Source organism: Capricornis sumatraensis, chromosome 2 (genome assembly GCF_032405125.1).
Source record: "Capricornis sumatraensis isolate serow.1 chromosome 2, serow.2, whole genome shotgun sequence".
NCBI lineage: Eukaryota > Metazoa > Chordata > Mammalia > Artiodactyla > Bovidae > Capricornis > Capricornis sumatraensis.
The window spans coordinates 44,991,300-45,007,613 of record NC_091070.1 but is presented as its reverse complement, the minus strand read 5'-3'; the positions used below and the strand labels follow the sequence as shown (position 1 = coordinate 45,007,613).

Below are 16,314 nucleotides of genomic sequence, written 5' to 3'. Positions count from 1 at the left end.
TTTTACACAAGGTTGGCATGTTTTGGCAAGAACAGTGTAAAATGATGGGATATGAATCGTAAAACATGCAATTATTCTACTTGAATACTCAAAAGAAAACTATTCACCCAGTTAAATGAATCAGCATTTTTTTCTTGAAGCTACCTAAGAATTAAGTACCACAATCACCATCTGTAGTCATTTGGTCATCCTGGTTATCTAGAAACTTTCACACATTCAATTGTAGCTCCCTGTGTTTTAATTTATACTGTTTGCCATTGTTTGGACTTCTGCAGTAATTACAGCATCTTTCTCAGAAAATTATTTTGTGTAATATGATAGTACCTCTCAAACTTCAATGTACATATGATATCATCTGGGGAATGTTGTTAAAATGCAGATCTGATTTAGTAGGTGTGTGGGGAGAAATAAGAAGCTGTGTTTCTAACAAGTTCGCAGGTGATGCTGATGATGCTGGTCTACCTTAAGTCAGAAAGTCATTTATGTATATAACAACTTAATTTCCTGACTGAATAATTGACTTCATTTTTTGGGCCAGACATAAACAGGATCATCCCTCATTTTTGACTTTTCATATGTCCAAGGATCAGTAAATTGTTTTGCTTCTTCATTTCCTCCTCCCACATGATTCAAGAGAATAATCTCCCTTTATCTCCTTTTTAGTTAAGGATCTTCTTACTTCTATATCTTATATCTTAATAGAAATTTCAAGCAGCATGGTCATTGATGTTATATATTGTTTATTGCAACATCTCTGGGAAAAATAGTAAATTGTTTCCTTATGGGTGAAATCCTTACTATTTTGTATTCCTTGAATGTATCTCTATTAATTCAATGTGAATTTTTTTTCCATACAAATACAGTTGTGAAAAGTTATTAATTACATAATTTATTATTTTTATTTTAGTCTTTTGTGTGTATAAATATGCACCAGTTTGTACTCAATTTGTCTTCTTTTATTTTAAGGGTGTGATTACTTTAGAGTCCCTTGGTAAAAGGGGTTATCGAGTACCTCCTTCAGGAACAATACAAGTGGTATGTGTTTTATAGCCTACAATTGCAATAATCATTCTCTCACATACATATAGAACTTAGCCCTTTCTCCTGCTACTGCTGCTGCAACAACTTTGGTAAGTAACAGTGGGGCTGCAGCTTTGTTTGGAGTTTCCCTGCTCTGCCTCAGGAATGACCATTTGGGGACCTCCATAAAAGGAAAGCATTAATAAGCTAATCAAGGTGAATGGTTTAGAAAAATAGCATATGGCAGTTAACTTAAATAGAGCTATTTTCAGTATAAATAAAATTTAGATTACCAGTATCTTCTATTTAATATAATAAGACAGATTGAGATTGACCCATGTAAAAGGAGACCCCAAGTATTAGTATTGCTTTCTCAGGGAACTTGGGAAGAAAAATTATCCCTACTATAATAATTTCTAAAATTGATTTAATGAGATGGTTACACAAAGCAGAAATGAAGTCCTGCAGACGTCAGGGTAAAGAATGCATCTTTCCTTTTGGCCTAGATGTTGATCTAGTTTTGCCGTAGGAGAACTCTTCTAGCCCAGTGCAGTAATCCTTCATCATCTTTGATCCCCAGCTCTTAGAAGAGTAATTTTATATCAAGGCCCGTTTGTGATTCAGTCCATCTCCAAGTCAGACCCAGGATAATCCTGTGAGTCTAAAGTCTATTACAGTATTGACTCTTGTAACTCTTCAAAAGAGTCTAGCTGTATTTGTCAACTGTACCTCAAAAAAGCTGAAATTAAAAAAAAAAAGTCTAGCTGAGTTCCTCACACTAAGGATCTGGTCTAATTCAGCAAGCTTTTCTGTGACTTTTGGCTGCAGTGTGATCAGTTCTTTGTCAGACCACTTTTATGCATCCCCATTGTTCTAGTATGGCAGAGTCTGTACATTTGTTTATTTTGTGTCACACAGAAATGAAACAGTACTAAGCAATTTATATGCATGTTTATATTGGAGTATGTATACATATATATAACTTTACTTAGGAAAAATCACCGCATTTTAAAGTAAGATTTTTATGTGAATGGATTTCTTGAACTAAAAGAGTGATCATCTTCTGATCTCTTGCCTCTGGCTATGTAGCTCTTGTGAAAGTGTGGGTCACTGGAAAACTAGCTATCACTTGTCATAATAATGAGGCATAAACCCAGAGGCAGCACATTTACCCCTTGTTTGAAGACTGCCAACTCTGCTGGCTATTTTAAATCTGAAACTTGGGTATGTCTTTCATTCCTTATGTAAGTTTAATTATGTATAAACATGGCTTGAACTTCTGGCTTACTAGTTGTTGTAGTTGTTAAATATATTAGCCTTAATTTTAAGACTCACTAGATTTCAAAAATTGGATCATAATATTGATATATTTCTCATTTTGATTCAGTGAGTGATGTCCAGTGCCACGGATGAGCTTCTGAAAGCACGGGCACCAAGTTACCTATTGATGTGTTGGTAATTTGGTTAAAGTCAAATCAGCAGCTTGGAATTTTGTTTAAAAATTAGTACTTAAAAAAAATAATATTCCTTCAGTTATTCATGGCCAAATAGCGATTGAATTTAATTTTGGTCTATTATGATATCAATGGTGGTAAAAAAAAAAAAGTCTAGTGTCACTGAAGTTTCTGAAATGAGTCCAACTGTAAGAATATAAATTATTACTTAGTGTACTTTGTAACTAATAATAATGAACTTTATTTTCTAAACTTGGAAAAATTTCCAAACAAAAATTTCTTTTTTGAGAACATGTTTTAAATTTTATAATAACCGTATGTAACTAAAACATCAAAGTCTAGTTTTACCAAACTTTTTATTTTAAAAAAATTCTATTCATTCACTTAAAATGTGAGGAAAGCTGAAATTTTATTTTGAACATTTTTCAGTTAATTTTAATAAAATAATATTTGAAGTATATGCACTGGAATGTTTTAATTCAGTGAAGCTGTATTTAATAGTTTAATGGAACTATTTCTTAATATATGAACAAGAGTGAAAGTTGTGTATTGTCTATTATTAATAAGAGATTTGTGACTAAAAGATTTTGACTTGTTACAGGATCTCTTATTTATGTAAATAAAAAATAAATTGAACCACTAAAAATACTGAATATCATTTCATAAACTTCTGAAATTTTATTAGCTTTATTCCTTCAAACTGAATTATATCCACTGGGACTAATTTATTATTACAAAGCCTATTTTACTGTTGGCATAATCACTGTAAGACAAATCAACAAATCATTGTTTTTAAAAAATAATTTTTATATTGTTTCTTCAGACCTTATTTAATCCTAATAAGACTGTGGTGAAGATGTTTGTTGTGATATATGACTTGCGAGATATGCCAGCCAATCATCAGACATTCCTACGACAAAGAACTTTTTCTGTACCTGTTAAACAAGAAATGAAAAGAAGTGTTAATAAAGAGAACATCCGACATACAGAAGAACGGTTATTACGCTACCTCATACATCTGAGGTAATGTTCTAAATGAATATGAAAATATGTTACTTCAGAAGAAAATTCTAAAATTTTTACTTTATTTTAAAAAACTCTCTAACTAGACAACTGCCCCTTGGAATTTGCATAACTTGGACACTCTTTATGATATGCCAGGATGCAGAAAGCACATGGCATATTTTTCTGCAGTCATTATTACTTGTTGACTTAAGGGAGTTTTTATTGGTAGCTGTGTAATGTAAAATATTTTATAGGGAAAAATGCTAATATATCTGGAGGGGCAGTGAAACAGTTTTCTGAAGCAATGCTGCCCAATAGAAGTATAATATGACCCATATAAATAGTTCTATATTTTCTATTAGCCACATTAATAAAAGTAATAGTTAGTGGAGGATTAATATGTTTTATTTAACTGAACACATTTAAGTATTATAATTTGAAATGTAATATACATAAAAATTATCAGTGAGATATTTATGTTCATTTGCTGTCCTCAATTTGAACTAGCCACATTACAAGTGCTTAGTAGGTGCTTGTGGCTTCTGAGTTGGACAGGGAAATTCTTAACCTTCATTTATTCATTCATTCAGTCAAAAAATATTGATGTGTCAGGCATGCTTCTAGACTGTAGGGAAGCAGCAGTGACAAAAATCTCTGTTCTCATACAGTTTATATTCTGGTTATTCTGTCAGAAAGATGTTTTCCTCAAACTTTTACTACACAGCTCATAGCTCTAGGTTGTGAGAAACCATTTGTTTGCTCTTGAAGTTCATACTTCCAGGGGTAACCCTTGTAGCCCTGATATCCTAGTGCAGTTCTTAGGTTCCATGAGCAAGTCTGTTGCTTAGTAGAAAGCTCAATAGTCTTTTGTCTATAACTCAACCAGTGAGGAGACTGATCACATCAGTGACAATAATTCATCTTAACTTCTTACTCCAAGAAGCCCCATTCATCAGGAGAAGGTACCAACCTTTTCTTTAATCTGTTCCAACAACCTTAGCCATATGTAACCAACGATTAGATACCTTAAATGCTGTAAAGAAACTACTTTAGAAAGTATGGTGTAATTCCCAAAGTTCACCATGTTCTTTTTCAGATTGAAAAGGTGAAAAACTTCAGAAAGAATGAGAGTGAGCCAGCCTGAGGTCTGCTTTAATGTATACAACTGACCACCAGATTTTTCAGCTAATTTGGGAATGTCATCCACAGTCCCAGATATTTCTACTAGACAAAGGGAAAACCACAAAAATTAGCACTAAAGGGTATGTCTGACATACCCATAATCTGCCAGATAGATTTATGTGATTAAAGCCTCCAATCCCTGTAGTATGCTATAGATGTTAGCAGAAGACAGAAACAGTTCCATATACAGCTTTGATAACCATTTTCATTTCACCGCTAACTTCCTCCTCTTGATTTCTATTGATGATTAGGCTTTGCTAGCCACTACGGACAGTAGCAGTCTTTTCTCAGCCTGTGGTTGTCCTCAAAGCTTGATATAGTTTTCTGTGGTAACTTTCCAAGTGTGGAATCCATTTTATTGTAGTCAAAATTGTAGGAGGGCAGGTTGTGTGAAATGGGTCATTCTTTGTATGAACTAGAGGATGCCTAAATGTAGTATAACTGGCTGACATGAACTAAAAGTTAATGCTATAGATGAGGAAAGATGCATGTGCTTTGGTGTCAGGAATATAAAGTAGGATTGTATGTGAAACCCAGATTTACAGAAAGCACTTCTGTCATTGTAAGAGGGGAAAGGGAGTGTGAAGTATGTACGGAATAGGGAAGGGGAAGCATTTAACATAGCAGCATTTGCTTTGGCAATATAAGATGTCAAATATTTTGTTAAAGAGGGACTGTTAATACTGTAACAAGACTGGTTCTTCCTGCTTTCAAAACTTAAAACTTTCAAACTCAAAACTTACTCAGGTCTGTTTGTTTTAAACACGTATTTCCTGAAATGAAGCATCTTTTTGTTGTTTCTTTTTTTAGGTTCCAGAGTTCTAAATCTGGAAAGATCTACCTCCATAGAGATGTACGGCTCCTGTTCTCTAGAAAGTCAATGGAAGTTGATAGCGGTGCTGCATATGAACTCAAATCTTACACTGAATCACCAACAAACCCTCAGTTTTCACCAAGATGTTGATAAAGAGTGACAGCTTAAAGTATTTGCCCAGTACCCAAGTTTGAAAGTAAAAATTAGCATAGAAAGGAGTGTACCAAATTAACAAGCAGGGGAGTGGATCTTCTCCTGTTTTCCTGGACCAGTTTTTAATCAAAGGATTCCTGGAATGAGCTCTACATATTCCAAGTAGACTGGAAATACTCATGTCCTAATCCTTTTTGTACTGTTGAAACCACTTCATTGGACATGTTGCAATAGCAAATCCCTTCCCCCCCACAATTAGATTAGTGTTTACACTTTTTATTTCTCAGTTATTTAATATTTAATGTTTTCCTTAATACTCAAGTGATGTTTGTCTCTAGTGTTCTAATGTAGCACAAATCCTATGTAAAATCATACTGTGTATTTTTGACATTACTGTTGAAATCTGAAATATATGCACAAGTCTTTTAATTTTGCGTGATGTGTTTTAAGTACTATTCATTTAAGTTATTGAAAATGAGAATGAAATGTTGAGCTTCTTTAAGATTAACGCACTATGCAAGCATGTGTACTTTTTATATCTCCCAGGTTTAGTTTTTACAACACCTCGTCCCGATTGCTGTCTCACACAGTAGTCCTGTAACATGCTGTCTTGGCAGTGCAATGCGGACTAAGCTGCTTCACATTCCCTTTGCAACTTCAGATCATCATGCCCATTCATATTCCTTCTAAAATCTCTTATCCCCAAAACAGTTCTATTTTTTCCTTAATCACTACTACAGAGGATTTACCTTAAATCGCTGTCCCATTCTAGATAATTTTTGCAAATTGTTAAAAGAATATGTACTTTGAAGACAAATTAGTATTTATATTGTAAATATATGCAAGAAACAAAGAAATGTGTATTTGGCTTTTATTTTTGGATGAGACATTTATGCGATTGAGTGAATTTCTGGTACCCATCATACAGTTTCTATTCTTGCTTTATAGCTGATAAGAGGAGAGGGAAGATGTCTTGAGCCTCATCCCAATTTATCAGTTTCTCGTTCAGGGTCACATGGAAGGCATTTGGCAACTGGGAAAACCACTGAGTAAGAGAACTTGATTGAATGCAAGTCTTCCAAGTCTTCCATCTGTCCCCTCAGAAAGAAGAGTAGTTTTAGATCTTTCTACAGAGACAGTGGGTAACAGCAGATCAGCTTACAGAGGATGAATACTGGGAATGCCCAAAGCCATGAATGCGGGTTAGAAAATACTTACCGTTCAAGTAGACCAGATTTGGAACACCGGGGAGCCTAGAACTAAGTGAGCAGTCTGGAATTTGGGAGATGGGAAGGTCTTTATTTTTGGTACTCAGATAATGGATAGACTATGCAAAAGAATCTGAACTGGATATGAACGTGCATCTGATGGCTTTGGGGGTGGTCAGCAAGAAGCCTCTTATAAATTTCCTTTTGAAATACCAGCTTAAAGAGAAAAGGCTTTTTATATTCCATAAAACTAAAAAATAAAGTTTTCAGTGGCACAAATTTGTAAAGATTTGTTCTTAATCTTTAGCTATGTGGTAACAAAATGGGATTAGGACCCAAAAGGTTTGGATTCTAGTCCCAGTTCTAATGGTATCTGACGGAACTGACTTCAGAAATCCTCTAAGCCTTCTGGGTCTGTGTGATTGAGAAAATGAAGTGCTGCTGCTGCTGCTAAGTCACTTCAGTCGTGTCCTATTCTGTGCGACCCCATAGACGGCAGCCCACCAGGCTCCCCCATCCCTGGGACTCTCCAGGCAAGAATACTGGAGTGGGTTGCCATTTCCTTCTCCAGTGCATGAAAGTGAAAAGTGAAAAGTGAAAGTGAAGTCACTCGGTTGTGTCCCACTGTCAGCAACCCAGTGGACTGCAGCCTACCAGGCTCCTCCATCCATGAGATCTTCCATGCAAGAGTACTGGAGTGGGGTGCCATGAGAAAATGAGGTGAGAGTATCATTAATGTGCCTTTTCTTAAATTCTATCAACTAATTATTAGAATAAGTATTTAAATACATGTAGCTAGAGTTAAAAAAAAAATAGTTGGAGTATAGTTGATTACAGCATTGTGTTAGCTTCTGGTGTATAGCCAAGTGATTCAGTTATACATCTATATCCATTCTTTTTAAGATTCTTTTCCCATATAGGCATTATATTGAGTAGAGATCCCTGTGCTATATAGTAGGTCCTTATTAGTTATCTATTTTATATATACTAGTATGTATATGTCAGTCCCAATAGACTTTTTATACACTTGACAAAAGTCAGTATTGATCATTTTATATAAAACTTGGAAAATACAAAAACATTTAGAACATCAAAATGCCTTTTTTTTAATTAAAAAAATGTTATTGCTGCTTTAACCTCTCTAGTAATCCAAAAATTAGTGATATATATGTTTGCAGGTGTCTTTTATGTAGATACTACAATGCAGTCTTCTAGAATTTTTTCTAGTGCTTCGTTTTCCACTTTTCTGGACATTTTAAAGAAGATTTCAAGAAAATGACTGAAGCAGCTGGATGCATCTTGTGCTCTTCCTGCCAAGTTTGTGCATAGTAAAGACGTGCTGACCTTTTTACCCATCTACTTCTTAGGGCCTTTTTTGTCTGTGTTCTTTTTCCCAGTGAGGTACAGTCACCCAGCACCTGTCTGCTCTCACTTGCCCTGGCACTATCTCTATCATAACGTTTTTTTTTCCTACCCTTCTTTTGTCATAGGCTGAGACTTTGTACTCCCCCTCTTTGTACTCACAGATTATGTCACTGCATTGAGAGTGTTTGACATATGCAGGTAAGACAACCAACACTGCTACCTGTAAGAGTTCTCCTCACTTACTGCAGGCTCACTTGGCAGTTTTGCAGACTGAAAAAATGAGGGATAACTTGTTTTTAAAAGAGACTTAAGGATACAAGTAACCTCTGGGAAATCTTTGGAGATTTTATCAGGAGAAAATGAAAAATATTAATAAATGCTGACAATGGGGACTGGCTGGAAGGCACCCAACAGAAGCTTCCCTCCTACTGTCACTTTATTCCACCAGGTCTCTCTCATTCCCAGAGTGTTAATGAAAGGAAGTAATTTCTCCAAAAACTCCATCCTTGGGATCCCCACTCTTCTCTAATCAGTTTGTGAGTGAAGCAATGATTTGATTTTAATTTATGCAATGCATGTTTAAAAACTTTTTACACTGCATAGTTATATAAAGTAAATGTGAAAGTTCCCCCTGTCATCTGCCCTTCTAGCTATCTCTTTACAGAGATGGTAGCTGTTCAAATTTTGGTATATGAAACCTCAACTGGTCTACTGGACCTGGGACACAGTATCAGTCTAGATGGGAAGCGGCTTTTCATCATGATAGGAATTCAGTCTCAATCCCTAAGACTGTCTCTGTGTGGGTTGGAATCAACTTTCTCCATCATGGATTATCTGTGAGAGATGCATGTCTTAAACATGAATACTGTGGGAAAAGGCAGGGAGTATATGAATGCCTACTGTGTGCCAGGTTCTATAAGTGATTTCTGTGTTATTCAGTATTAAAGCCATGATTCAGAGATTATGGATATAGTCTACAGTGAAAGAAAAAAACAGGCTTGAAGTACTTGCCCAAGGTCACATGGTCAGTAAGTTGAAGAGCCAGGATTCAAATCTCAGTTAAAGCTTCTGACTTTTCCATTCAACTACACTAGTATTTTGCCCCTTTTTTCTTTTCTTTCTTTCTTTTTTTTAAACTGGTAACTGTGGCCTGGCATTAAAATATACTTTTCATCAATACTCTTGGGAAAGAAAGTTAATTTGCTCTGAAATAGGATATATAGTAAGGCAATGCCTGAAGTTTTAAAAGTTTCTTCCAGACCCCACTGTTCCTCATTCTTTTTAATTCATTCAAGAATTTCCTATTCCAGCCTTTCTAGTTCATATAAAGTTCTCTTGTCTCACTGAATCCCTAGAGAGATGGTATCCCCCATTTTCTAAGTCCTACTTCCAACAGTCAAGTTGTTGAAACTTTGCTTTTTACAGTTATCTGACCTAGTCAGGTATGTTCCCTGAATTTTGTTCACAGACATCACCGTTTATACTCAGGGTTTCTGGCATTCTGTATCTTCATTTGGTTTCCCTGAGTTGATCTTGCAGTCTTTCCCTTTCATTAAAAATGTATTCTGTTCATATCATATAATATCATTTATATGTGGAATCTAAAAAATGATACAAATGAACTTATTTACAAAATAAAAACAGACTTACAGACAGGAAATTTATTGTTACCAAAAGGGAAGGGGAATAGGAATAAATTACCAGTTTGGGATTAACAGATACATACTACTATATGTAAAACAGATAAACAATTAGGACATACTATATACTACAGGGAACTATATTCAATGTCTTGTAGTAACCTACAGTGGAAAAGAATCTGAAAAGGGACATACATATGTATATACATGAATGAACATATAGATATATCACTTTGCTTACACCTGAAACTACCACAACGTTGAAAATCAACTATACTTCAATTTAAAAATGTATTCTGTTCTTGATATTTGATACAACACCAGCAGTGATGCAGGTAGACAGACTTCACTCAGCTGTGTGAGGAGTGGATTGGATTTAACATCTTACCTCTTTTACTCACTCCTACAAACTCTTGAACTAGGGCACCTAAAATGCAAAAAGACCCCTGATCTTTTAAAAATTTTTGTATACCATGTTCCAAGACTGAAAAATCTTTTGTGCATGTATGCATCAGAATCACAAGGGGGAGCTTTGGTTAAACATCAGTTCTTTGACTTTGCCCCAGATTTAATGAGAATCTCTGTTGCTAAGGTTTCTCAATAATTCTAATCCTTGTAGCCAATTAAATTAAATTGAAAATTCACTTCCTTAGTTGTGCTAGTAACAGTTCAAAGGCTCATCATTCATGTATGGCTAGTGGCTACTCTGTTGACTAGCTTGTATACACAATACTTCCATCATTACATAAAGTTCTCCTGGGTAGCACTGATCTAAAATAAATATATGAGTGAAGCCATGAGGGTGGAAATGATTTCTCAGAATGAGTAAAACTAGAAGAGAAGGGTATCCAAGGACAGAATTGTTAAAATCCCCACATTAAGAGGCAGATAAAGACTCAACAAAGGAGGGACTTTCCTGATGGTCCAGTGGCTAAGACTCCATGCTCTCAATGCAGGGTGCCCAGGTTTAATACCTGGTCAGGGAACCAGGTCCCACATGCTGCAACTAAGACCCAGTACAGCCAAATAAATAAATAAATAAATAAAAATATTTTTTAAAAATTCAACAAAGGAGGTTAAGAAGGAATGACCAGACAAGTAAGAGAAAGAGTGGTTTCTTAGAGGTCAAGGGAAGAAAAGTTCTGAGAAACAGGGAATTGGTGATCACTGTGTAATTTTAAACATTAAGGTACATGGTTGATGATGCAAAAGGAACATTATTTTGGGAAGTATGGCATCCCAGACAGTCCCCACAATGGGGCACTGGTCTTTGTAAATTCTACATTGGTCAAAATTGCCCTTCAGAAATTCAAATTTGCCCTTGTGAGTATCACTATCTTTCAGGACCAGATTCTCTTTATCTAAGGTTACATATACTGATTTTCTATATACATGTCTACTAGATTTTATCTCACAAATACATTGACATAGATATATACCACAATGTCAACTCAATAAAAATAAAATTTTAGTTGCTCAATAAAAATTTTAGTTAAGTTAGCCTGACTTGTGCATTCTCCATTCTCCCTGTACTCAGTTGCTAAGTCATGTCTGACTCTTTGCTACCCCATGGACTGTAGTCCGCCAGGCTCCTCTGTCAGTGGAATTCTCCAGGCAAGAATACTGGAGTGGGTTGCCATTTCCTTATCCAAGGGATCTTCCCAACCCAGGTATCCAATCTGCATCTCCTGCATTGGCAGACGAATTCTTTACCACTGAGCCCCATGGGAAGCCCAAGAGGAATTTATACAGGGAGTCAAAAGAGGGGGAAAATAGCTTTTGGGTTCACAGTAGCTGGAACATTAACAGAACAGGCTGAGATTTTTAACAACATAACTTGCCCTCTTTTCCCTCTGTACTTTATCCAAGTCATCACAACAGTGATCTTTATTAATTCCATCATGCTGCTTCTTAATTGCAAGCTGCACAGCCCAAAATCCTATAATTCTTGTTACTGTGATGGGACAAGCCCTGTAACAGTCAGCAGGGTTAAAAAAAAGATTACAGAAGGACAAATTCACACACACTCTACTGGGAAAAGTGGGAGAAATGTCAAGTAACATTACATGTCACTGTTGTTTATGAACATGGTTATTTGTGTCCACACTTTCTCTTCTTCATATTAGTATTGGCCTTTAGGCACCTCATATTCCCAAAGTGATTCTTGGCTTCTCCTTGTAGGTCTGCATAGAGAAAAGGCAAGTTTTCAATAAGTTCCTTTGTGAGTATGCTGCTACTGCTTCAGTCATAGACTTAGCAGACTTCAGCTGCTAAGTCGCTTCAGTTGTGTCTGACTCTTAGCGACCCCATGGACTGCAGCCTACCAGGCTCCTCTGTACATAGGATTTTCCAGGCAAGACTACTGGAGTGGGGTGCCATTGCTTTCTCTGTGAGTATGAAATGAGAGCAAATATTTAGTTGATCTTGGGAAGTTTCTCAGCTGGACCAGCTTAAGTCAATCTCAATAGATATCCCTGTAGAAGAGTGGGCTCAGGCCCAGCATCTTGAACTGTATTATTTTAACTACTCCCTTGCCTGACAATCCCCATTTTCTTTCCCCCAAAGAAGTGCACCTTTTGTCTTTGAAGTTGCAACCCCAGTGCAATTTTTCCTGCCAGAGGTTCTGTTGAGAGCAAAAGCCAATTCTGACTCCATGTTAGAACTGTTTCTTTGACTTGCTTTTCGTTGCTTTTGTTATGATAATCATATACAATGACCTGCCTCAGAGAATCCTGCCCATCTGCCTGACTGGTGAAGTGCCTTCTTCCAGAAGCCTGTCCACATGTAGATGGCAGGATGAAGGAAATTAACACATCCCCTTCCTGAGCCTTGCCATTCTAGGAGATATTTGCAAGAGTAATGAATGGCCTTTTTACTTTGCTTCCTCACCTCCCCTAATCTCTGATCTATAAAAGAACCTGCCATTTATTTATTTTAGATTCATTGGCCTGTCCTGCAGCCAGCATAGAGAGCTTGGACTAGGTAACAATTTTACCCAGGGCACACTGGTTTGAGTTTTGATGATTACCAGATTCCCACAGAATTGCATTACCTGTGGCTTTTAACTAGCTTAACCCTTGGAAGGCAATCTTATTTCCAAGTTTTATGAGAGAGGCTTCATTGGATCCACCACTTATTGCCAGTATTCAGATGTCAATGGCAGCTCACTCCAGTACTCTTGCCTGGAAAATCCCATGGATGGAGGAGCCTGGTGGGCTGCAGTCCATGGGGTCGCTAAGTCGGACACGACTGAATGACTTCACTTTCACTTTTCACTTTCCTGCACTGGAGAAGGAAATGGCAACCCACTCCAGTGTTCTTGCCTGGAGAATCCCACGACTGAAGCGACTTAGAAGCAGCAGCAGCAGCAGCAGCAGCAGATGTCAAGTAGAATATGGGTTAAATGTAAAGCCAAAGTTTTTGGCAATTTAAAATGTCATTGGAGGAGTTTAGTGCCAGCAGTTTCACTAAAGTGGGAATGGACCCCTGGGAGTTGACCAATGAATGGAAGTTTACTTCCTTCATCAGGTATTTATTGACTATGTAGGAATTGCTGGACTCTGGGGACAAAATATAAGCAAATATTGCCCTGATGTGGCTTGTCTAAACAGGAAATGTGACATTAATAAAGAAATCCACAACAAGCACTGTCTAATGATAAAGTGTACATTCTTAAGCAACTATGCAGAAATATGACAGTATTTAAGAGGTGACTCTGACGTAGTGTAGGGGCTCAAGAAAAGCCTGAGGCCTTGATGTTGGATTGGGGATGTTAAAGATAAATAGGGTGAAGTAGGCAAGGCAGAAAGAATGAAGAGACGGAGCCAAAGCCAAAACAACACCCAGTTGTGGATGTGACTGGTGATGGAAGTAAAGCTTGATGCTGTAAAGAGCAATATTGCATAGGAACCTGGAGTGTTAGGTCCATGAATCAAGGCAAATTGGCAGTGGTCAAACAGGAGATGCCAAGAGTGAACACTGACATTTTAAGAATCAGTGAACTAAAATGGACTATGGGTGAATTTAACTCAGATGATCATTATATATACTACTGTGGGCAAGAATCCCTTAGAAGAAACAGAGTAGCCATCATAGTCAACAAAACAATCCGAAATGATTACCTGGATGCGATCTCAAAAACGACAGAATGATCTCTTTTCATTTCCAAGGCAAACCATTCAATGTTACAGTAATCCAAGTCACAGTAATCCAAGTCTATGTCCCAACCAGTAATGCTGAAGAAGCTGAAGTTGAAGGGTCCTATGAAGACCTACAAGACCTTCTAGAACTTACACCCAAAAGAGATGTCCTTTTCTTTATAGGGGACTGGAATACAAAAGTAGGAAGTCAAGAGATACCTGGAGTAACAGGCAAATGTGCCCTTATAGTACAAAATGAAGCAGGTAAAAGGCTAATAGAGTTTTGCCAAGAGAACGCATTGGTCATAGCAAACACCCTCTTCCAACAACACAAGAGAAGACTCTACACATGGACATCATCAGATGGTCAATACCGAAATCAGATTGATTCTATTCTTTGCAGCCAAAGATGAAGAAGCTCTATTCAGTCAGCAAAAACAAGACCAGGAGCTGACTGTGGCTCAGATCATGAACTCCTTATTTCCAAATTCAGACTTAAATTGAAGAAACTAGGGAAAACCACTAAACCATTCAGGTATGGCATAAATCAAATCCCTTACAGTTATACAGTGGAAGGGACAAATAGATTCTAGGGATTAAATCTGATAGAGTGCCTGAAGAACCATGGGCAGAGGTTCGTGACATTGTACTGTAAGCAGTGATGGAGACCATTCCCAAGAAAAAGAAATGCAAAAAGGGTTGTCTCAGGAGGCTTTATAAATAGCTGAGAAAAGAAGAGAAGTTAAGGGAAAGGAGAAAAGGAAAGATATAACCATTTGAATGCAGAGTTCCAAAGAATAGCAAGGAGAGATAAGAAAGCCTTCCTCAGTGATCAGTGCAAACAAACAGAGAAAAACAACAGAATGGGAAAGACTAGAGATCTCTTCAAGAAAATTAGAGATACCAAGGAAACATTTCAGGCAAAGAGGGGCTCAATAATGGACATAAATGGTATGGACCCAACAGAAGCAGAAGATATTAAGAAGAGGTGGCAAGAATACACAGAAGAACTATGCAAAAAAAGATCTTCATGATCCAGATAATCACGATGGTATGATCACTCACCTATGGCCAGACATTCTGGAATGTGAAGTCCAGTGGGCCTTAGGAAGCATTACTACTAACAAAGCTAGTGGAGGTGATGGTATTACAAGAGCTATTTCAAATCCTGAAAGATGCTGCTGTGAAAGTGCTGCACTCAATATGTCAGCAAATTTGGAAAACTCAGCAATGGAAAAGTTCAGTTTTCATTCCAATCCGAAAGAAAGGCAATGCCAAAGAATGCTCAAACTACCACACAATTGCACTCATCTCCCACGCTGCTGCTGCTGCTGCTAAGTCGCTTCAGTCGTATCCGACTCTGTGCAACCCCATAGACGGCAGCCCACCAGGCTCCTCCGTCCCTGGGATTCTCCAGGCAAGAGCACTGGAGTGGGTTGCCATTTCCTTCTCCAATGCATGAAAGTGAAAAGTGAAAGTGAAGTCACTGAGTCGTGTCCAACTCTCAGCGACCCCATGGACTGCAGCCCACTAGGCTCCTATGTCCATGGGATTTTCCAGGCAAGAGTACTGGAGTGGGGTGCCATTGCCTTCTCTGATCCCCCACGCTAGCAAAGTAATACTCAAAATTCTCCAAGCCAGGCTTCTACAGTACGTGAACCGTGAACTTCCAGATGTTCAAGCTGGATTTAGAAAAGGCAGAGGAAGCAGAAATGAAGTTGCCAACATCCGTTGGATTATGGAAAATGCAAGAGAGTTCCAGAAAAACATCTATTTCTGCTTTATTGACTATGCCAAAGCCTTTGATTGTGTAGATCACCACAAACTTTGGAAAATTCTTAAAGAGATGGAAATACCAGACCACCTGACCTGCCTCTTAAAAAATGTGTATGCAGGTCAGGAAGCAATAGTTAGAACTAGACATGGAACAGACTGGTTCCAAATCAGGAAAGGAGTACATCAAGGCTGTATATTGTCACCCTACTTTTTTAACCTATATGCAGAGTACATCATGAGAAACGCTGGGCTGGATGAAGCAACAAGCTGGAATCAAGATTGCTGGGAGAAATATCAATAACCACCCTTATGGCAGAAAGTGAAGAGGAACTAAAGAGCCTCTTGATGAAAATGAATGAGGAGAGCGAAAAAGTTGGTTGAAACAACATTCAGAAAACTAAGATCATGGCATCCAGTTCCATCACTTCATGGCAAATAGACGGGAAGCAGTGAGAAACTTTATTTTGGGGGGCTCCAAAATCACTGCAGATGGTGACTGCAGCCATGAAATAAAAAGGCACTTACTCCTTGAAAGAAAAGTTATAACCAACCTAGACA

At 37.4% G+C, this 16,314-nt stretch overlaps 1 protein-coding gene across 1 annotated transcript in view; it reads left to right on the top strand.

The window, feature by feature from the left end:
• ATOSA (atos homolog A) overlaps positions 1–6,422 on the top strand; it is an 85,231-nt gene extending 78,809 nt beyond the window's left edge. Inside the window, exons 10-12 of the mRNA XM_068964367.1 lie at positions 967–1,035; positions 3,298–3,497; positions 5,472–6,422. Of these exons, the coding sequence (XP_068820468.1) occupies positions 967–1,035; positions 3,298–3,497; positions 5,472–5,625 (423 nt within the window). The 3' untranslated portion in view covers positions 5,626–6,422. The remainder of the gene's footprint in view (positions 1–966; positions 1,036–3,297; positions 3,498–5,471) is intronic.
• The last annotated feature ends 9,892 nt before the right edge of the window (positions 6,423–16,314 follow it).